Source organism: Staurois parvus, unplaced genomic scaffold, assembly GCF_062004578.1.
Source record: "Staurois parvus isolate SC_StPar_1 unplaced genomic scaffold, SC_StPar_1.0 ptg000490l, whole genome shotgun sequence".
Lineage (NCBI taxonomy): Eukaryota > Metazoa > Chordata > Amphibia > Anura > Ranidae > Staurois > Staurois parvus.
Window position 1 is genome coordinate 77,501 of NW_028318286.1, and position 21,867 is coordinate 99,367.

Sequence of the window (21,867 nt, forward strand, 5' to 3'; positions counted from 1 at the left end):
ACCTGGCCTTCCTGTTTTTGAGGCTCACCAATGGTTTCCATCTTGTGGTGAACCCTCTGTATTCACTCTGGTGAAGTCTTCTCTTGATTGGTGACTTTGACACACATACACCTACCTCCTGAAGAGGAGTGTTCTTGATCTGGCCAACTGTTGTGAAGGGTGTCTTCTTCACCAGGGAAAGAATTCTTCGCTCATCCACCACAGTTGTTTTCCGTGGTCTTCCGGGTCTTTTGGTGTTGCTGAGCTCACCGGTGCGTTCCTTCTTTTTAAGAATGTTCCAAACAGTTGTTTTGGCCACGCCTAATGTTTTTGCTATCTCTCTGATGGGTTTGTTTTGTTTTTTCAGCCTAATGATGGCTTCACTGATAGTGACAGCTCTTTGGATCTCATCTTGAGAGTTGACAGCAACAGATTCCAAATGCAAATAGCACACTTGAAATTAACTCTGGACCTTTTATCTGCTCATTGTAATTGGGATAATGAGGGAATAACACACACCTGGCCATGGAACAGCTGAGAAGCCAATTGTCCCATTACTTTTGTTCCCTTAACAAGTGGGAGGCACATATGCAGACTGTTGTAATTCCTACACCGTTCACCTGATTTGGATGTAAATACCCTCAAATTAAAGCTGACAGTCTGCAGCTAAAGCACATCTTGTTTGTGTCATTTCAAATCCATTGTGGTGGTATATAGAGCCACAAATGTTAGAATTGTGTCGATGTCCCAATATTTATGGACCTGACTGTATATATATATATGTGCGTGTGTGTGTGTATGTGTTTATATATATGTGTGTGTATATATATACAGTTGCAAGAAAAAGTATGTGAACCCCTTGGGATTACGTGCAGTTTTGCATGAATTGGGTATAAAATGTGCTCTGAACGTCATCTAAGTCACAACAATAGAAAATCACAGTCTGCTGAACATAATACTACACAAACATTAGATGTTGCCATGGTTTAATTGCACATAACATGTAAACATTCACAGTGCAGGGAGGAAAAAGTATGTGAACCTTTGGACTTAATAACTGGTTGACCATCCTTTGGCAGCAATAACCTCAACCAAACGTTTCCTGTAGTTGCAGATCAGACCTGCACAACGATCTGGAGTAATTTTGGACCACTCCTCTTCACAAAACTGTTTCAGTGTAGCAATATTCTTGGGATGTCTGGTGTGAATCGCTCTCTTAAGGTCATGCCACAGCATTTCAATCGGGTTGAGGTCAGGACTCTGACTGGGCCACTCCAGAAGGCGTATTCTGTGCTGTTGCAGCCATTGTTTTGTTGAATTACTTGTATGCTTTGGGTCATTGTCCTGTTGCATCACCCATCCTCTGCGGAGCTTCAGTTGGTGGACAGATGGTCGTACGTTTTCCTGCAAAATGTCTTGATAAACTCTGGAATTCATTTTCCCATCAATGACAACAATCCGTCCAGGCCCTGAGGCAGCAAAGCAGCCCCAAACCATGATGCTCCCTCCGCCATGTTTTACAGTGGGGATGAGGTTTTGATGTTGGTGTGCTGTGCCTTTTTTTCTCCACACATAGTGTTGTGTGTTCTTCCCAAACAACTCAATCTTGGTTTCATCTGTCCACAGTATATTTTGCCAGTAGTGCTGTGGAACATCCAGGTGCTCTTTTGCAAACTTCAAACGTGCTGCAATATTCTTTTTGGACAGCAATGGCTTCCTCCGTGGTGTCCTCCCATGTACTCCATTCTTGTTTAATGTTTTCCTTATTGTAGATGTGTCAGCAAAAATGTTAGCATGTGCCAGAGATTTCTGTAGGTCTTTAGCTGACACTCTGGGATTCTTCTTTACCTCATGCAGCATTCTGCGCTGTGCTCTTGCAGTCATTTTTACAGGACGACAACTCCTAGGGAGAGTAGCAACAGTGCTAAACTTTCTCCATTTGTAGACAGTCTGTCTTACCGTGGACACATGAACATCAAGGCTCAAGGAGATACTTTTGTAACCCTTTCCAGCTTCATGCAAGTCAACAATTCTTGATCGTAGGTCTTCTGAGAGCTCTTTTCTGCGAGGCATGGTTCACATCAGACAGTGCTTCTTGAAACCAGTAAACCCAAAACAGGTGTGTGTTTTTTAAGGGCAGGACAGCTGTCAGCAACACATCCAATATCATCACACTGATTGGAGTCAAGGTTGGCTCACTCCTGGCTCCAATTGGCTCTGGGAGAAGTCATTAAGCTAGGGCCTCACATACAGTTGTGTCCAAAATTATTCAACCCCCAATGCTGTAAAGGGGTTTAGGGACTATAGTGTACATTTGGAATTGTATTCAGAATCAAATCCTACAAGGACGTTGTAACTACCCAAATGCAACTAAAATGACATCAATTGTTTATGTAATACAGTAGTAAATGGTTCTTATGTGGTTTCTTCATTGCCACAATTATTCAACCCCTTAAAGACTACCACTCTGAAGAACAGAGGTTCATACAGGTGCTTTCCATCAGGTATTGAAAACACCTGTGGATGTCACCGAGCAGCAATCAAGCATAATAAGCACCAATTAGGCAGCTTTAAAATGACTGTGATACTCAGCTCCTTCTAGACATTTACTGGTGTGGTTACAAACATGGTGAAGGCAAGAGAATGGTCCAGGAAGACAAGAGAAGAGGTGATTTCTCTTCACAGGAAGGGCAATGGCTATAAGAAGATTGCAAAGATGTTAAACATACCAAGAGACACCTTAGGAAGCATCATTCGCAAATTCAAGGCAAAGGGCACTGTTGAAACGCTACCTGGTCGTGGCAGAAAGAAGATGCTGACTTCGACTGCTGTGCGCTACCTGAAGCGTAGAGTGGAGAGAAGTCCCCGTGTGACTGCTGAGGAACTGAGAAAAGATTTGTCAGATGTGGGTACAGAAGTTTCAGCCCAGACAATAAGACGCACACTGCGTAATGAAGGCCTCCGTGCCAGAACTCCCAGGCGTACCCCCTTGCTGTCTCCAAAGAATAAGAAGAGTCGACTGCAGTATGCCAAAAGCCATGTGGACAAACCACAAAAGTTGTGGGATAGTGTTCTGTGGACTGATGAAACAAAATTAGAACTGTTTGGGCCCATGGATCAACGCTATGTTTGGAGGAGGAAGAACAAGGCCTATGATGAAAAGAACACCTTGCCTACTGTGAAGCATGGTGGAGGGTCAATCATGCTTTGGGGCTGTTTTGCTTCTGCAGGTACAGGGAAGCTTCAGCGTGTGCAAGGTACCATGAATTCTCTTCAGTACCAGGAGATATTGGATGGAAACGTGATGCAGTCCGTCACACACCTGAGGCTTGGGAGACGTTGGACCTTTCAACAGGACAATGATCCCAAGCATACCTCCAAGTCCACTAGAGCATGGTTGCAGAGGAAAGGCTGGAACATTTTGGAGTGGCCATCGCAGTCACCAGACTTAAATCCGATTGAGAACCTCTGGTGGGACTTAAAGAAAGCAGTTGCAGTGCGCAAGCCTAAGAATGTGACTGAACTGGAGGCCTTTGCCCATGAAGAATGGGCGAAGATACCCGTAGATCGCTGCAAGACACTTGTGTCAAGCTATGCTTCACGTTTAAAAGCTGTTATAACTGTAAAAGGATGCTGTACTAAGTACTAAGATTGAATGTCACTTGGGGGTTGAATAAAACTGATAATGCTGTGAGCACAGAAAAGACATTTGTGGTTATTTCATTATAACTGTTATGTTATATTTGTCTGACCTACAAGTGCCTCTTTAATGTAAATGTAAGCAAGATGACTGAATGATCAAAAGCAATGTCAAACTGGCCAAAACACTCAATTTCAGTGGGGGTTGAATAATTTTGGACACAACTGTACTTTTTCCTCCCTGCACTGTGAATGTTTACATGTTATGTGCAATTAAACCATGGCAACATCTAATTTTTGTGTAGTATTATGTTCAGCAGACTGTGTTCTTCTATTGTTGTGACTTAGATGACGTTCAGAGCACATTTTATGCCCAATTCATGCAAAGCTCCACGTAATCCCAAGGGGTTCACATACTTTTTCTTGCAACTGTATATGTGTGTGTGTGTGTTTATATATATATATATATATATATATATATATATATATATAGATAAAATACATATATGAAGTCCTACCAAAGAATTTGCATTTCTGTCAATCCAGTCCTGAGATTTACACAGCCTCGTCACAGCACTTTTGTTAAGGGGAAGGTACCTTTCTCTGATGTATGTGTGTGTGTGTATATATATATATATATATATATATCTATCAGCAGCAAGAGCACGGTAAAAATACCTATGCGTTTTTGCTGTTTTTTTTTTTTGCGGCAGATCAGTGTAAATGTAGCCTAACAGTACTTCGTATATGAAAGTAATTCCAAGGTGGGTGCCTCTATAGCCTGGCCTGACATTGGTACTGGTATGTATCTTCAAATAATTCCCTGCCCAGCACTCAGACTGAGGAGGAAGCACCAGCACCGTGAGCCAATCAGGTTCTGCTGTAGTGCACATGTGCAGACAGGGAACATGCTTCCACAGGATTGAGCAGTGATGATTGGTCCTGCAGCCTATTTATTGTCCAATCGTGTGCTGTGGGTAGGCGCACGGGTGTCAAACTGGCGGCCCTCCAGCTGTTGCCAAACTACGAGTCCCATGAGGCATTGCAAGATTGACAGTTACAAGTGTGACTCCCAAAGGCAGAGGAATGATGGGACTTGTAGTTTGGCAACAGCTGGAGGGCCGCCAGTTTGACACCCCTGGGGTAGGGGAAGGGGGTTCAGGAGCTGTCTACGGTATCTGGCAGGGGTGTCTGGATCGCAAGACTGGCTGAACAGAACTGCAGTCCCTTTTTGCATTTCAATGATGTATTTAGTCCTATGGCTGGAATTTAGCCTAATTGAGTGGCATGGCACAGCTGGCCTGTAACTTTAACCTAGAATTCATTTAATTTTGGATCTCTCATTTAGGACATCAGAATGCCCCCCCCCCCCCCCCCCTTTGCGACATAAGTAGTGAGAAAGGCATTGCGGCAAAAAATAAAAATCAGCCACTCCTTATTAACAGACCTCTGTGACTCTATATGTTTCCCTCATTCTTGATTTCATTGGGGGGGGAAGAAGTCGTGACTCATTTGTCCACATGGAATAGTTACTGACCTCTCCAGCAGATCCCGTCTCAGCTGCTGTCCGTAGGGTAACGTCAGCAGTTCCAGGCCGGACTGTACTCCCATACTCCTCTGCTGATCCTTGGTCACCCCCCAGATCCGAATTTGCTGTGAAAGTTGAAAATTGGACAGATGTTCATTCCCAATGACAAGGACACGGATTTTGCATATTCTACATGTGGTGTTTTTAGCGCGCCCGGTGCGCCCAGTTATATTTCATGTCCTCTTTGTCTGTCTTTTCCGAGACAGAAAGGATGACCTTACATTAACTCTGGGAATTAGACAAAGTTTACCCTTGCAGTGGGCCCCCCCCCACCCCTGCAAGGGCCCCCCCAACCCAAAGCAATGAATGAATGGATGAAATGACATACGTGTTTAGTGTAGGGGGGCAGGGATAAGCTGTATTACCACCCCCCATCCCCAGGTCTGGCAGGCTAGCACTGTAGGCGTTCCCTCAGCACCATCACATACAGTGCAGGGCCATTAAACCCGCATTGTACATGGAGGAGGTGAGCATGCAACTGCGGACTGAAGCACCTTAGAGAGGCTGCAGTGCTGGTCACATGTATGGAGGGAACCTACTGGAGCCAGGAAAAGGGTAAGTATTGCAACTCATCCCCGCCCCCACCCCTGGACTAAATGAGCAATAACCCTTGCAGCGCAGTGGGGGGGGGCGAGTGGAGTTAGGGGGCTGGGGATTTCCACTGCAAGGGTAGTTTTTGTTTAAATCCGCTCTCCCCGGACCCTGCATTCACTATATCTGGTCTCCCAGGACCCTGCATTCACTATATCCCCTCTCCCAGGATAAGAGGGGGACACTGGAAGAAGGGGAGGATCAGAGAAGACAGGATCAAACAGCCTTTTTACACAATGCGGAGGATTAACCCCTTAGGTTCCACAGTGAGTGTAACAAGCATGCTTTACTGCATCTACAGATTTTACTGTCGTGGGTTTAGTAATACCAGAGATTAGGGCCGGTGCGAATAGCAGCGGCTAGGTGCGGCCACCGGCCCCATTCCCTACAATGACAGTGAACAGGGCTGGTGGCAGCACCTAGACGCTCAGAGCTGCAGTAGGGATCTCTGATTTTCCCCGCTACTTATCATACTGGCCCTAATCACCAGTGTCAGTGTAGCCCAATTCAAATATATTTCTCAGTAACCACAAATAATTAAAAATCCACTTTGTGTGCACCAAGTGACTTTGCAAACTCAGGCATTACCTTTCAAAAGTAGCAGTGACATCATCGCTGCGCTGTACATAGTCTGGGCAGGGCTGTGGGCGGGACCCGGCAGGACCCACCCACTACAGGCCGCCTGCAGAAAACTACAGGAGGTGGCGGAGACCAGACCAGCCACCCTGCACAAGGAGAGAGAGCAGGAGTTTCCGGTCTGTATTGCAGGAGGGGGCAGAGACCAGACCAGCCTCCTTGCACAAGGAGAGAGAGTAGGAGTGTCCAGTCTTTATTACAGGAGGGGCAGAGACCAGACCAGCAATCCTGTACAAGGAGAGAGAGCAGGAGTGTCCGGTCTTTATTACAGGAGGGGCAGAGACCAGACCAGCCTCCTTGCACAAGGAGAGAGAGTAGGAGTGTCCAGTCTTTATTACAGGAGGGGCAGAGACCAGACCAGCAATCCTGTACAAGGAGAGAGAGCAGGAGTGTCCGGTCTTTATTACAGGAGGGGGCGGAGACCAGACCAGCCACCCTGCACAAGGAGAGAGAGCAGGAGTGTCCGGTCTTTATTACAGGAGGGGCAGAGACCAGACCAGCAATCCTGTACAAGGAGAGAGAGCAGGAGTGTCCGGTCTTTATTACAGGAGGGGGCGGAGACCAGACCAGCCACCCTGCACAAGGAGAGAGCAGGAGTGTCCGGTCTTTATTACAGGAGGGGGTGGAGACTAGACCAGCCACCCTGCACAAGGAGAGAGAGCAGGACTTTCCGGTCTTTATTACAGGAGGGGGTGGAGACCAGACCAGCCACCCTGCACAAGGAGAGAGAGCAGGAGTGTCCGGTCTTTATTACAGGAGGGGGCAGAGACCAGACCAGCCTCCTTGCACAAGGAGAGAGAGCAGGAGTGTCTAGTCTTTATTACAGGAGGGGGCGGAGACCAGACCAGCCTCCCTGTACAAGGAGAGATAGCAGGAGTGTCCCGGTCTTTATTACAGGAGGGGGCGGAGACGAGACCAGCAATCCTGTACAAGGAGAGAGAGTAGGAGTGTCCGGTCTTTATTACAGGAGGGGGCGGAGACCAGACCAGCAATCCTGTACAAGGAGAGAGAGCAGGAGTGTCCGGTCTTTATTACAGGAGGGGGCGGAGACCAGACCAGCCTCCTTGCACAAGGAGAGAGAGCAGGAGTGTCCGGTCTTTATAGCTCTAATTTTTCTCTGTTTCTACATTTTTAGAACTTTTACAACATCTTGAGCAAGTTCCATACCCAATGCTACAATCTTTACTAGAAAAATATTTTTGCTCCTCACACAATTTCAGGTTCTCCTCAGTGCCGTTAATTTTCTGACTTGAAAACCATCACGTGGTATATGGACAGCTCTGGAAGAAGAACATAGATTTGACTTACTTGGCAGTTTTCCCGGAGAATATGGAGGGCGCTCTCCCTGCAGTCTCTTTGACTGACTATCTCTTTCAGCCTTCGCAGAGCGTTTGGCTCCAGAGGCTTGTTTTCTGGAGACAGTAGTATAGATTGAAAGGTTTTCGGGTTGTAAGACGTTACGGTCTGAATCTGCGGCCGGATGAAACCATCTTTATCTTCAGCGTTCTCCAATACTACATGGTCCATCTTGGAAATTCTAGGTCTATGATGTAGTTGGCTGAGATGTTCACTTCTACGTTGTTCTGCTTTAGGCCTTTCCTCCGGCGAGTGGACATGTTTGTATTTATCGCTTTCAGAAAATACTGTCCTAGATTTATCCGACTCCCTGTGGACTGATTTGGTTTTGGACACTTCGGAGTAGATTGGTTTAGAGTTTTTAGGGTTGTCTAGTTCAAAGTGACACTTTGATGATTGGATCACATCTGGGGACTTGTCCAGGAAACCAAAAGTGGTTTCTGTGGCTCGGGCACGGTTCTTCCATCGTTCCTCAACTTTCAGGGTGTCCACAAATCTCTGAGAAGCCTCTGGGACACGAGGAACCAACTCGCAATAGGTGTCCATCCCATCAGGAGGGTCTGGAAGCAGCAGTGAAGGAGCTCGTATGGGCTTGGGTGGAGCCTTGGAGTGTAGCTGGCTGTCTGAACCCCTCAAGGCATTGTTACCAGCGCAGTCCAGGGGCTGAATTGGTTCAAGTTTGGCTCTGAGGACTGGATCGCTGCCCGTTCGGAAAATAGGCGATAATGGGATGGTGGATGTGTCTTCTGGAGACACTGATGTTTCTGCTGTAACAGCTGGAAGAAAAATGATGTGAACGTTATTGGACATTGTTCGGTGAAGAGGTGATGTGTTAGCTAGGTACTAGAAAATAAAATGAAGACAGAGGGGGAAAGAACAAAACATCTTGGAGGAAAATCGATATATTTAGTTTTAGACTCCAAACATTTAGAGGTTTAGCTCAATGATTTGCAGAGCATCCAGAATCCCATCCTGTTCTACAGTACTGTAGAAGTCTGACCATTTGCAACGTCATTCCAATGTTTTCTAATATAGTTCATCACAGCATCTCCAACTCTTTTGGATTTTTTTAAAGTTTGACAAGACTTCCCATGAGTGATATGAAACCTTCTTAGGGCAACTACATGTCTGACCGTCTAGATCAGAATAGAATAAAAAAGAATAGAACAGAAAATAAAAGTATAGAATTTAAAAGAATAGAAAATAAAAAGAGTAGAATAGAAAAGAAAAAAATTATAGAATGAAAATAAAAAAAAAAAAGAATAGAATAGAAAACGATAGAATAGAAAAAATGGAACAGATGAGTATAGAGCAGAATAGAATTTAACCGAACAAATATAGCTGTCGTCCAAAATTCGAATTTTGAAATTTGTTTTGTTCTATTAAATTCTATTCTGCTCTATTCTCATCTGTTCCATATTTTCTATTCTATCGTTTTCTATTCTATTCTTATATTTTATTTTCATTCTATAATTTTTTTCTTTTCTACTCTTTTTATTTTCTATTCTTTTATATTTTATTCTTTGGAAATGGTTTTCTATATATTAAATTCTATTCTGCTCTATTCTCATCTATTCTATCATTTTCTATTCTATTCTTATATTTTATTTCATTCTATAATTTTTTCTATTCTACTCTTTTTATTTTCTATTCTTCTATTTTTTATACTTTGGAAATGGTTTTCTATTTTGAAAATAAAAGTATAAAATATAAAAGAATAGAATAGAAAATAAAAAGAGTAGAATAGAAAAGAAAAAAATTATAGAATGAAAATAAAATAAAAGAATAGAATAGAAAACGATAGAATAGAAAAAATAGAATAGATGAGAATAGAGCATAATAGAATTTAATAGAACAAAAAAATTTCAAAACTCGAATTTTGGAGGACAACTATATTTGTTCTATTAAATTCTATTCTGCTCTATTCTATCATTTTCTATTATATTTTATTTTCATTCTATAATTTTTTTCATTTCTATTCTACTCCTTTTTTTTTTATATTCTAATCTTTTATATTTTAAACTTTTATTTTCAAATATAGAAAACGATTTCGAATATACATAATGAATTCCGAAAACGAATCATTCTAACTGACGTAACGAATATGACAAAACAAAATTATTAACTTAACAAACGAATCCGAAACAAATCAAATTTTTCCGTCCTGCACATCTCTAATTGCCATCCTTGCAAGCTGACATTGCCTGAGGGCCCGGGGTCAGTAGGGGGCCCCATGAGATGCCCCTGGTACCTTTCATAGGCTTTTTTGAGTGTGGTTTGAGGGTGGGCAAGGACACAGGAGCCCCTTGATCCCCTATTGCCCGGGGACCCCATGAGTTGTCAGTCCACCCCTGGAGCAGGGTATGGAAACCCATCAGAGATAAAGACAAAAAATAAGGTGAATCTTAGCAAAGCTGAAAACAATATTTAGATGAATCTGCATTTATTCATGAAAACTCAATTAAAGGGGGAGCGATGCTATAATGACTAAAATGAACGTCTATCAAGAGTTCTCAGGATCCACACGCCTTTTATTTACCTGAGAGCAGATTGCTGTCAGACTGAGCGCTCTGTAAGGGTATTTCCTTCAAGATGTCCAGATTTCCAGGGTGGCTCCCAAACCTGTCTTTGGTCCTGGTGGTTATAATTGCAACAACAAAAAAACTCCATTTAATTAGGAAACATTATTGAGCTATGTGCAGTGAATGGGAGGAAATGGCCAGCAAGGTGAATTGCAGAAAACAAATGAGAGTAAAAGCACATGGTGGGTGAGAGATGTTGCCTACAGAAGTGCGCCAGTGGCAAGGAACTGGCAGTTCTTGACGTGTTGTGAATATGATCCATTGCAAAAGCTGAATTATGATGAAGGCAACATGATTGAGATGTACTGTGGTTAAGGAAAACTTGGACCCCCTTATGCCACCAAGGTTTAGTGGGACAGTCCTGTATTTTGGATCCGACACTGGACGTGTCTTATGGACATGGCTTGTCTGCAATATGGCAAAGGTTTGGATGATCAGGTAGGGTTTGGTATTGATTGGTGTATGAAAAGTGATATGAGATGTAATGGATGTCTTGAGCAGGGGCATATTTACCACAAGGCAAACAAGGCATGTGCCTAGGGCGGCATTTTTTAGGGAGGCAGCACTGCCCCCTGGGAAAAGAGACATATGCTGCATGGGGACCAGGTGGGATCCGAGAGAGGTTGCGGGCTGCTGGATGGTGTATGCAGAGCCCGATTGCCGTTCCGGGGGATGTCTAGCGCTGTGAAGGTGAGTGTCTTTCTCTCTGTTGCCGGGGGGGGGGGTATTAGTGGAAGGCTCTCTCGGGTGGGGGTAGGTTATAGTGGAAGGCTCTCTCGGGTGTGGGTGGGGATGGGGCAGGGATGTTGTTGGTCACTGTCAGGCTCTCTCCGTGGGGAGGGCTGGTGCTGGTTGGTGTAAGGCTCTCTCCGTGGGGAGGGCTGGTGTTGGTCGGTGTCAGGCTGTCTCCGTGGGGAGTGCTGGCGCTGGTTGGTGTCAGGCTCTCTCCATGGGGAGGGCTGGTGCTGGTCGGTGTCAGGCTCTCTCCGTGGAGAGGGCTGGTGTTGGTCGGTGTCAGGCTCTCTCTGTGGGGGGGATGGTGTTGGTCAGTGTCAGGCTCTCTTCGTGGGGAGTGCTAACTTTGGTTGGTGTCAGGCTCTCTCCGTGGAGAGGGCTGGTGTTGGTCGGTATCAGGCTCTCTCTGTGGGGGGGCTGGTGTTGGTCAGTGTCAGGCTCTCTTCGTGGGGAGTGCTAACTTTGGTTGGTGTCAGGCTCTCTCCGTGGAGAGGGCTGGTGTTGGTCGGTGTCAGGCTCTCTCTGTGGGGAGGGCTGGTGTTGGTCGGTGTCAGGCTCTCTTCGTGGGGAGTGCTGGTTTTGGTTGGTGTCAGGCTCTCTCCGTGGGGAGGGCTGGTGTTGGTCGGTGTCAGGCTCTCTTTGTGGGGAGCTGGTGTTGGTTGGTGTAAGGTTCTCTCCACCGGGGAGGGTGGGCGTCCAATTCTTGTGTTGCCTAGGGCAGTACAAATCCTAAATACACCACTGGTCTTGAGTAGGAAAAAGATGCTATATTATGGGTGAAGAACATTAAAGAGGTTCATTAAAGTGCATCAGAGCCATTTACTAAGTGCAGAGTCTTGGGTATCATCTTCCAAATTAAATGTCTTGATGAGTTTGCAGCTGAGAAAGTTGCATTCTTCTACATGAAGTCCATTTTTTCCTTTTCACCTTGTAAAGTCAAGCCTCTTCGGTGCCAGACTTAGGGGGAGGGTATAAGAGAAGATGCACTATGCCCACCCATGAAGATTCTGACACTTAAAGTAGGGAGTAATGCAAGAGGTGCATTGTGGTATAGGAACACTTTGAGTGTTGTAATGTTGGGTCAGGACTGGTGCCTTGAGTAAGAAGCTTTGCTGATGAAGAACATGGTGTGGGGGGGCATATTGGATAATGAACATTTAAGTGGGGGCATTTTGAATGTCTAAATTAAGGTAGATGCATGATCTTGTACCTAAGCGTGCTGTTGTCTACCACATAAAGCCAGCTTTCTTTGTTGGAAGAAAAGCCTTTCTTGCACCAGACTTATGGGAATGGCCCTATTGACAGGGTGTACTATGCCCGCCCATGAGGATTCAGACACCAAATGCAGGGAACTTTGCAAAGCATTGTGTCAGATCAGTTTTTGACAGTTCTATTGTAGGGTGAAGACTGGTACATTGAGTAAGAACCTTTCCCGTTGGAAGGACCCAGTGATACAATAAACATAGCAGCGGGTATGGCAGAACAGAATCATTTTACTGTTAGTCGCTTTTTGAACTTGCGAATTAAGGTGAGTTTGATGGGTTTGTACCTGAGCAAGCTGTTATCTGGCACATGAAGACTCCGTCTGTTTTCCTTGTTTGCCTTCTGGGATTCATGCCTTTCCTGCACCACACTCAGAGGTACTGTCCTGTTGACAGGATTCTCTATGACTGCCCCCGAGGATTCCGACACTGCCCGCCTATCGCCGACGTAGGACCGAACGAGGGCTGGAATGTTGTCAAACCGGTCCTGTTCTAGCTGGTAGAGAGTGCGTGAGATCCCTCGCCGAGGACGCAAGTTGACAGCAATGATCTTGAAGTGCAGAACCTGCTTGGAGCTTACGCAACTTAAGACATAGTCTCCAGGAGAGGAGAGGGAGTCACGAATGAGAAAGTCGCCATCTTTCTGTAAGAGCTTCTCTGCCTCCTGTGAAAGTATAAGACATCAAGACATCAGATGCATATAACAATGTGCAATACAGAAGAGGTTTCTTAGGTAAAGTAGTCTCTCACAAACCTTTTACCCTAAAGAAACCCTTGCAATAATTATCAGGTTTCAGGGAACCCCTGCAAAGATTAGTCCATTGGTAGTCATTGGAAAAATGCCTCTTATAGGCAGGTGTTTTCTATGTCCCTTCTTGCCTGGCATCAATCAGATGTAGAAAACCGCCAATCACTGCCTATAGTATGAACGAGCCCTAAGTCAGGATTTACACCTGGTTTCTCTAATGCACAAAACTGCCTGCTTTGCATTGCAATTCATTTTGAATACAGCTCAGTGCACCTAGCCAGCACACCCCCAACCCACATGCATTTCATGACCACTAATGTAGGGAGCCTCTTCCCAATGACTACTTATTTAGGAAGCCTTCATCCCATCAAGCGTTCCTACATACACTTATGTAGGAAGCCTTCATCCCAATGACCACTAATGTAGGAAGCCTTCTTCCCAATGACTACTTATGTAGGAAGCCTTCATTCCAATGACCACTAATGTAGGAAGCCTTCATCTCAATGACTACTTATGTAGGAAGCCTTCATCCCAATGACCACTAATGTAGGAAGCCTTCTTCCCAATGACTACTTATGTAGGAAGCCTTCATCCAATGACCACTTATGGCCTTCTTCCTGATGAATACTTATGTAGGAAGCCTTCATCCCAATGACCACTAATGTAGGAATCCTTCGTCCCAATGACTACTTATGTAGGAAGCCTTCTTCCCATTGATAACTTATGTAGGAAGCCTTCATCCCAATGACCAGTTATGTAGGAAGCCTTCATCCCAATGACCACTAATGTAGGAAGCCTTCTTCCCAAAGACCAGTTATATAGGAAGCCTTCTTCCCTATGACCAATTATGTAGGAGGACTTCATCCCAATGACCAGTTATGTAGGAAGCCTTCATCCCAATGACCAGTTATGTAGGAAGCCTTCATCCCAATGACCAGTTATGTAGGAAGCCTTTATCCCAACGACCACTAATGTAGGAAGCCTTCTTCCTAATGACCACCACATTAATAATGAGCTGTAGATATAGATACTATCAGCAGGGGTTCTCTGAAATCAGAAAACTTTTTTCAAGGGTTCCTCCATATTACAAAAGGTTGAGAAAGGCTGCTTCAGTGTTTGGTATAATCCAGTGTAAGCACCCACAGAGGAGATGTATTATGCAACTGCAATCAGGGGGAGACCTTAGAGGTCAGTTCTGAGCTGTACTCACCTGGCGGGAAAGTGGTCCATGGTACCAGGCATGACTTCTCAAATCTTCACTGCTTAGCTTCAGTTCTTCCTCCAGCTCCTTCTTTAGGATCTCTGTTGGAGACGGCATATCTGTGCCTGAAAGATGACCATATATATATTAAATTGGGACCCTAGTTAAAAAAAACTGTCCGTCTTGTTTACAAACAGTTACAATGCCCACATTCTTGGTAGAACATCTTTTCTTTCTTTGGCTTATGAATGCTTTCCCCTGACTAGTGTGACTCCCGTTCTCTGAAGGAACAATTATGTCCCAACTGCGCCTCCTGAAGCACGATGACCTGACCAACCACAAGTTGGTACCTCCAATGTGCATGAATTGCGATATTATTATAATACATCAGTCACTCCTACCTTCTGCCTTCCTTTTAACTCCACCTGGAAAGCTTTGCACCAGCGATCAGTAGATCGCTGATGCCATGCAGGTCTCCTGCAGACCTGTTAGAATATCTGCTTGCCGCATGGGATGTATGAGCAAGCAGATATTCTGTCAGGAAGCTTCAATGATCTACCAGGGCGCTCCACAGAACCGTGGTAGTTCATTGAAAACTACAAGCCGACAGTCGCTAAGGCCGTCAGGACTTGCAGTTCATTCATGGAAGTCCATTAATGAACGATGCGGGGCGGAGTATGGAGAGACATCTCCCCGTACTGCCAGAGAGAGAGAGGGGCGGCAGGCGAGGCTCCAGCTATGGGAACATGTTCCACCCTAAAAACAGGTGGAACATGTGACATGTTCCCAAAGGTGAACTTATCCTTTAAGTCTAATTATTATAGGATAGCACAGTATAAAAATGTATCCATGACCATTGGTTGGGAAAACTACACATCATTACCAATCACACAAGGCTCTGCCTCTGTAACAGTTCACCGATTTCGTTCTACTCTGATACTTTCACAAACAAGTATGAAAAGTCGCTTTTCTGGTTTTCCAGATCACTGGCCTGTGAACTGATGCAGTGTGAATGGTTTTATATAGCCTGGAAAGGACTACATTCATAGAGAACACACAAAAAAGAAGGTTCCAATGTGTTTATTGGCTGTGCACACTTTCTGACTGTTGGAAATCAAAAATAGAGAATTGCACATTGATGGCTATGAGCTGCTGCACTCTGCAAAGCATTAGTACTTCTTCCACCGCCTTATGAAGTAGGCTTGGCTGTGCGCACATTGTCTGTATGACTTGTGGGCAGGGGCGGACTGACAACTCATGGGGCCCCCCGGCAATAGGGGATCATGGGGCCCCTGTGTCATTGCCCAAACTCAAAAAAGCCTATGAAAAAGGTACCAGGGGCCCCCTACTGACCCTGGGCCCTTGGGCAGTGCCTGAGTTTCCAAATGGTCAGTCTGCCCCTGCTTGTGGGTGAGAATATATAGATATATTTTAGTGCCGGTTGGTTGCCACAGTGTATGTGGAGTGCAGTGGGGGCGTCAGGGAATTCACTGCCTGTGAGAATATTTTGGTTCTTAGCCTGACTGTCAAAGTTGGCACAAAGGCCCACCAGTTTTGGAGGGTTGTAAAACAGCTGGAGGACTCCGCTCCTTCATCTATCTAACTCTCCTCTCCTGAAATACTCTGCACTGCTGGAGGACTCCGCTCCTTCCTCTATAACTCCTCTCCTGAAATACTCTGCACTGCTGGGGGACTCCGCTCCTTCCTCTATAACTCTCCTCTCCTGAAATACTCTGCACTGCTGGGGGACTCCGCTCCTTCCTCTATAACTCTCCTTTCCTGAAATACTCTGCTCTGCTGGAGGACTCCGCTCCTTCCTCTATAACTTCTCTCCTGAAATACTCTGCGCCGCTGGAGGACTCCGCTCCTTCCTCTATAACTCTCCTCTCCTGAAATACTCTGCTCTGCTGGAGGACTCCGCTCCTTCCTCTATAACTCTCCTCTCCTGAAATACTCTGCGCTGCTGGAGGACTCCACTCCTTCCTCTATAACTCCTCTCCTGAAATACTCTGTGCTGCTGGAGGACTCCGCTCCTTCCTCTATAACTCTCCTCTCCTGAAATACTCTGTGCTGCTGGAGGACTCCGCTCCTTCCTCTATAACTCTCCTCTCCTGAAATACTCTGCGCTGCTGGAGGACTCCACTCCTTCCTCTATAACTCCTCTCCTGAAATACTCTGTGCTGCTGGAGGACTCCGCTCCTTCCTCTATAACTCTCCTCTCCTGAAATACTCTGCACTGCTGGAGGACTCCGCTCCTTCCTCTATAACTCTCCTCTCCTGAAATACTCTGCACTGCCGGAGGACTCCGCTCCTTCCTCTATAACTCTCCTCTCCTGAAACACTCTGCACTGCTGGAGGACTCCGCTCCTTCCTCTATAACTCTTCTCTCCTGAAATACTCTGCACTGCTGGAGGACTCCGCTCCTTCCTCTATAACTCTCCTCTCCTGAAATACTCTGCTCTGCTGGAGGACTCCGCTCCTTCCTCTATAACTCCTCTCCTGAAATACTCTGCACTGCTGGAGGACTCCGCTCCTTCCTCTATAACTCTCCTCTCCTGAAATACTCTGCTCTGCTGGAGGACTCCGCTCCTTCCTCTGTAACTCTCCTCTCCTGAAATACTCTGCACTGCTGGAGGACTCCTCTCCTTCCTCTATAACTCTCCTCTCCTGAAATACTCTGCGCTGCCGGAGGACTCCGCTCCTTCTTCTATAACTCCTCTCCTGAAATACTCTGCGCTGCTGGAGGACTCCGCTCCTTCCTCTATAACTCTCCTGAAATACTCTGCACTGCTGGAGGACTCCGCTCCTTCCTCTATAACTCTCCTCTCCTGAAATACTCTGCACTGCTGGAGGACTCCGCTCCTTCCTCTATACCTCCTCTCCTGAAATACTCTGCTCTGCTGGAGGACTCCGCTCCTTCCTCTATAACTCTCCTCTCCTGAAATACTCTGCACTGCTGGAGGACTCCGCTCCTTCCTCTATAACTCCTCTCCTGAAATACTCTGCACTGCTGGAGGACTCTGCTTAGATCCTCATTGTCACAGAGAATATAGACATTTAATGTGCAGGGTTGACAATGCTGCATATAGAAATGATAAAGTACAGGTAACAGGTCATTCCCCCGCAGTGCCGCACCCCAGGTCCTTACCTGTTAAATGTCCAATCCTTGCATATATTCAGGCCCAGCCTAGAACCACGGCCAGCATTCCCGGTGTCCCGGCTGGTGACATTAGCACTCCCGGTGAGCCATGTCTTCTTGGTGCCTGTAGCAGGCCAGGTAGTGGGTGCAGCCGCAGCTCCTGTTGGTTCAATCACATCCCATTGTCAGCCTCTTAATCATTAATCCGTCAGAAATCCAGAGAGGAAGCCACACCCCACCGGCGTCACGCTGGGCCCGATGTAAGGCAAGTCCGGGCACACTGGGAGGAATGTCAGCGAGGAAGACACATTCCTTGAACATGCACACGTTACACACGCCAAGACACGTCCCCCGGTTACAGCACGGGTAACCTGCAGATTCCCTTCCAAGAATCGGCTCTGCCTCGTGTGTCATTATTAATATGTATAAAATCTATTAATAGCCGGAGACCGCAAGGTGCCGAAAACAGGAGGAGCAGGGGGTTAGCCTGAGGGCGGCCATGTTGTTTGCGGAAACTGGTGTCATAGGGCACGACTAAAAGAGAGGTCTTACGGCCCTCTCTAGGATGCATGATAGTACAGCGGGCAGCGGTGGGATTTGGGTGATAGGAGCCCGAGTATGGTGACGCTCGAGTCAAGCTTGTTTTTCTTTTTTTTAAGTTGTATTTAATTTCCTTAACCACTTCAAGTCTTTCATGAGCAGGGGCGGACTGCCAACTCATGGGGCCCCCGGGCAATAGGAAATCATGGGGCCCCTGTGTCCTTGCCCACACTCAAACCACACTCAAAAAAAGCCTACGAAAGGTACCAGGGGCATCTCATGGGGCCCCCTACTGACCCCAGGCCCTCGGGCAGTGCCCAAGTGGCTAAATGGTCAGTCCGCCCCTGGTCCAGACACTTTCCCCCCCTTCCAGTCCTGACACTTTCACCCCCTTCCAGTCCGGACACTTTCCCCCCCTTCCAGTCCTGACACTTTCACCCCCTTCCAGTCCTGACACTTTCAACCCCTTCCTGTCCAGGCCAATTTTCAGCTTGCGGCGCTATCACACTTTGAATGACAATTGCGCGGTCATGCAACACCGTACCCATATGAATTTTTTACCATTTTTTGAGACAGATAAAACTTTATTTTGGTGGTATTTATTCACCGCTGGGATTTTTATTTATTTATTTTTTTTGCTATATAAGTGAAAAAGTCCAAAAAATTTTTCTTATAAAATTTTGCAAATAAATAATCTTTCTTCATAAATCTTGGCCAAAATGTATTCAGTTATCTTTTTAGTAAACAAAAAAATAACCCAAGTTAGTTTAATTTAAAGTATAATTTTTCAAAAATGTTTACATTTTTATTTTATTTTTTTTATATTATTATTTATGTTTTTTTTTTTTTCTTTTAACATACTCTCACCCTAGCAGTACAGTGTCACCATAGTGGAAGTTGATGAAGATGTTTTTTTGTTTTTTTTTTACACTGATTGCTTTTACACCCATAAAGGCTGTAAAATCAATCATTTCTCCTTCTCTCTGGCTGCATTCCTGCAGCCATTGAGAAATACTGTATGAGCTGTGATTGGTCACAGCTTGTCACATGGTACAAGGCTGTTGTGAATAGCCCTGTACCATGTGACCTCTGTGATCATTCACAGATTTCACACGTAGTAAGCAATGATGTCAGAAGTGACATCTTGCTTACACCTATTCATGTGATCACATGATCTGGACCTCACACAGAGGGTCCCGTACAGTGATCCGGACACAGTGGGCACCGGATCGTGGTGCCATGCGCTCCCAGGGAGTGCGCACAATCCAAAATGGCGGGCGCCGTTTATGAACAGCAACCCGCCCCTGCACTGCCACCGTCAGGCCGTTTATATACAGCGGCCGGATGGGAAGTGGTTAAAGAGTAATGCAGGCCATACGCAGGTCGAATTCTGAACAAATTTTCTTCAGAGAATCTGAAATTTCGTGCGTTTTGTAATCCGACAGCGCCACCATTGATTTAAAAATTCGACCTACCGAGCCTTCCAGGTCACAGCTCATGCTCATTTCTTTTTCAGTTACATTTCTCATGTGATTCTCCCACCATTGATTCGAAAAAAAGCGAAAGCCGGTATTTTATCCAGGAAAATGGCGTTTGTTTATGATACGCAGGGCTTTAGGAAACGAAATAATACTCAGTGTTCACATCTACTTTAATTCAGTATAATCCAGCAGGTTTACATATGAAAGAGTTGTATTTTCCGCTTTATTTACTGCTTACGTTTTTTTTTATTTGTTTTTTTTTTTAATGCAGTCAATCAGAATTCATCCTGCCAGTTAAAGATGAGTTTTGATTGGTTGCTGGGGTTCACAGCACACTTTGTTGAATGAAGCCGCATATCTCCTCTGTCACTTTTACATTCCACTTGTCACACAAGAAGTAAATGCTGGTGCTGGAGGCTTTGAAAAACGACCTGTAGCTGCGGGGCTTCAGGAGTTATCTCAGGCATTCAGAACGATCGGCGGCGTGCCTTTGTGTGCATTCTGTGTGCATTCTGTGTGCAGGTCGTTGCGGCCTAACCCATAGAATGCAGCTTCACAATCCTTCTCAGTATACTTCACCGAAAAACAATGAAACCGGAGAAAAATGATTGCCGTTCATGATATGTCATCTGCTCAAGAGATAGACCTGCACATGGCCGTTTTACAGGGCTGACCCGGGGGGTGGGGGGGGGGGGGGGGGGGGGCAGAAAAAAAGGTCCTTTGAGGATATCCTATCCAGTCCTTGACAGACTGAGCCCCAATGTAAGGGACATTCTTCCCACTGACCTCCAATGTAATGGACATTCTTCCCACTGACCTCCAATGTAAGGGACATTCTTCCCACTGACCACCAATGTAAGGGACATTCTTCCCACTGACCCCCAATGTAAGGGACATTCTTCCCACTGACCCCCAATGTAAGGGACATTCTTCCCACTGACCACCAATGTAAGGGACATTCTTCCCACTGACCCCCAATGTAAGGGACATTCTTCCCACTGACCACCAATGTAAGGGACATTCTTCCCACTGACCACCAATGTAAGGGACATTCTTCCCACTGATCACCAATGTAAGGGACATTCTTCCCACTGATCACCAATGTAAGGGACATTCTTCACACTGATCACCAATGTAAGGGACATTCTTCCCACTGATCACCAATGTAAGGGACATTCTTCCCACTGACCACCAATGTAAGGGACATTCTTCCCACTGACCTCCAATGTAAGGGACATTCTTCCCACTGACCACCAATGTAAGGGACATTCTTCCCACTGACCTCCAATGTAAGGGGCATTCTTCCCACTGACCACCAATGTAAGGGACATTCTTCCCACTGACCACCAATGTAAGGGACATTCTTCCCACTGACCACCAATGTAAGGGACATTCTTCCCACTGACCACCAATGTAAGGGACATTCTTCCCACTGATCCCCAATGTAAGGGACATTCTTCCCACCGACCACCAATATAAGGAGCATTCTTCCCACTGACCCCCAATGTAAGCGTCATTCTTCCCATTGACCACCAATGTACTTACGTCAAAAAATATCCTGTTCTTTTTGTAGTACTTATTTTGTTTGAAATACCTGCTGTTCCTGACAGTCCCCCTGCTTTCCAACTAAAAACTGACCACACGAGACATGAGAGCACATCAATCCCAGCATGGTTGGTTTTCTGGCTGTTTAGCCTTTACTGGCCGCATGCTTGTTCCAGAGACAGCCAGACAACTAGAGTTTCAGAAGGTAGCAATGTGCGACCATCTTCCTATTACTTTCACTGCTGGTTTCTTTCGTATAAGAGGTTCCATGGGGGTGGGGGGAGGGCAAATTGTTAGTTCAAGTTCAAGGAAGACCTGCTGGTGTCAAACGCTGAGACTTGTAGTTCCCCAGAAACTAGCAATGCAATACATACACCTTCAGTATGTGTCATGCGTGTGCTCTCTTGCTCCATGGTACCCTGCCCTATGTTCTATACACCCTCCTTGTATTAAAAATTGCCGTGCCTACCTTTACATTGAGGGTCTTCAGAGGGCAGCCAATGGCAGTCGGGGTCCCAGCTTGTAGCAGTATGTTGTACGCTGTTCTGTACGCTGGCCAGTTCCTCCCTTTTCCTGAATGCCTCCCCTATTCTGTCACCAGGAATGCAGTAGGCAGGGCCGTGTAAGCAAACGCAGCCAGTGACCCACAGCTGTGACAACACCAGGTAGCGGAGACGCCCCCCTCTCCTCCTGTGTCACCTGTTGCTGCATTGCCTAATACACAGGAACAGTCACCTTCCTTTACTATGAGTTCTGACTACAGATTGCTTAAAGGGACCATACCCCTAAATAAAAGGGGACCGCTAGCAAGGGTAACAACGGTGTAAGAGGCCATGTTGTTCCGG

At 45.8% G+C, this 21,867-nt stretch overlaps 1 protein-coding gene across 3 annotated transcripts in view; it reads right to left on the reverse strand.

Annotated features, from left to right (window-relative positions):
* LOC149452188 (breast cancer anti-estrogen resistance protein 3 homolog) overlaps window positions 1–21,867 on the reverse strand; it is a 40,049-nt gene that overhangs the window by 16,612 nt on the left and 1,570 nt on the right. The window contains exons 1-7 of one of the 3 annotated variants that reach the window (XM_089689666.1): window positions 21,492–21,731; window positions 17,466–17,616; window positions 14,327–14,442; window positions 12,656–13,032; window positions 10,329–10,423; window positions 7,742–8,565; window positions 5,156–5,271 (exon numbers count right to left, since the gene is read on the reverse strand). In XM_089689666.1, coding sequence (XP_089545792.1) covers window positions 5,156–5,271; window positions 7,742–8,565; window positions 10,329–10,423; window positions 12,656–13,032; window positions 14,327–14,434 — 1,520 coding nt within the window. In that variant the 5' untranslated portion in view covers window positions 14,435–14,442; window positions 17,466–17,616; window positions 21,492–21,731. Of the gene's footprint in view, window positions 1–5,155; window positions 5,272–7,741; window positions 8,566–10,328; window positions 10,424–12,655; window positions 13,033–14,326; window positions 14,443–17,465; window positions 17,916–21,491; window positions 21,732–21,867 lie in introns of those variants that run through there. The other 2 variants (XM_089689668.1, XM_089689667.1) reach the window with 2 other exon arrangements.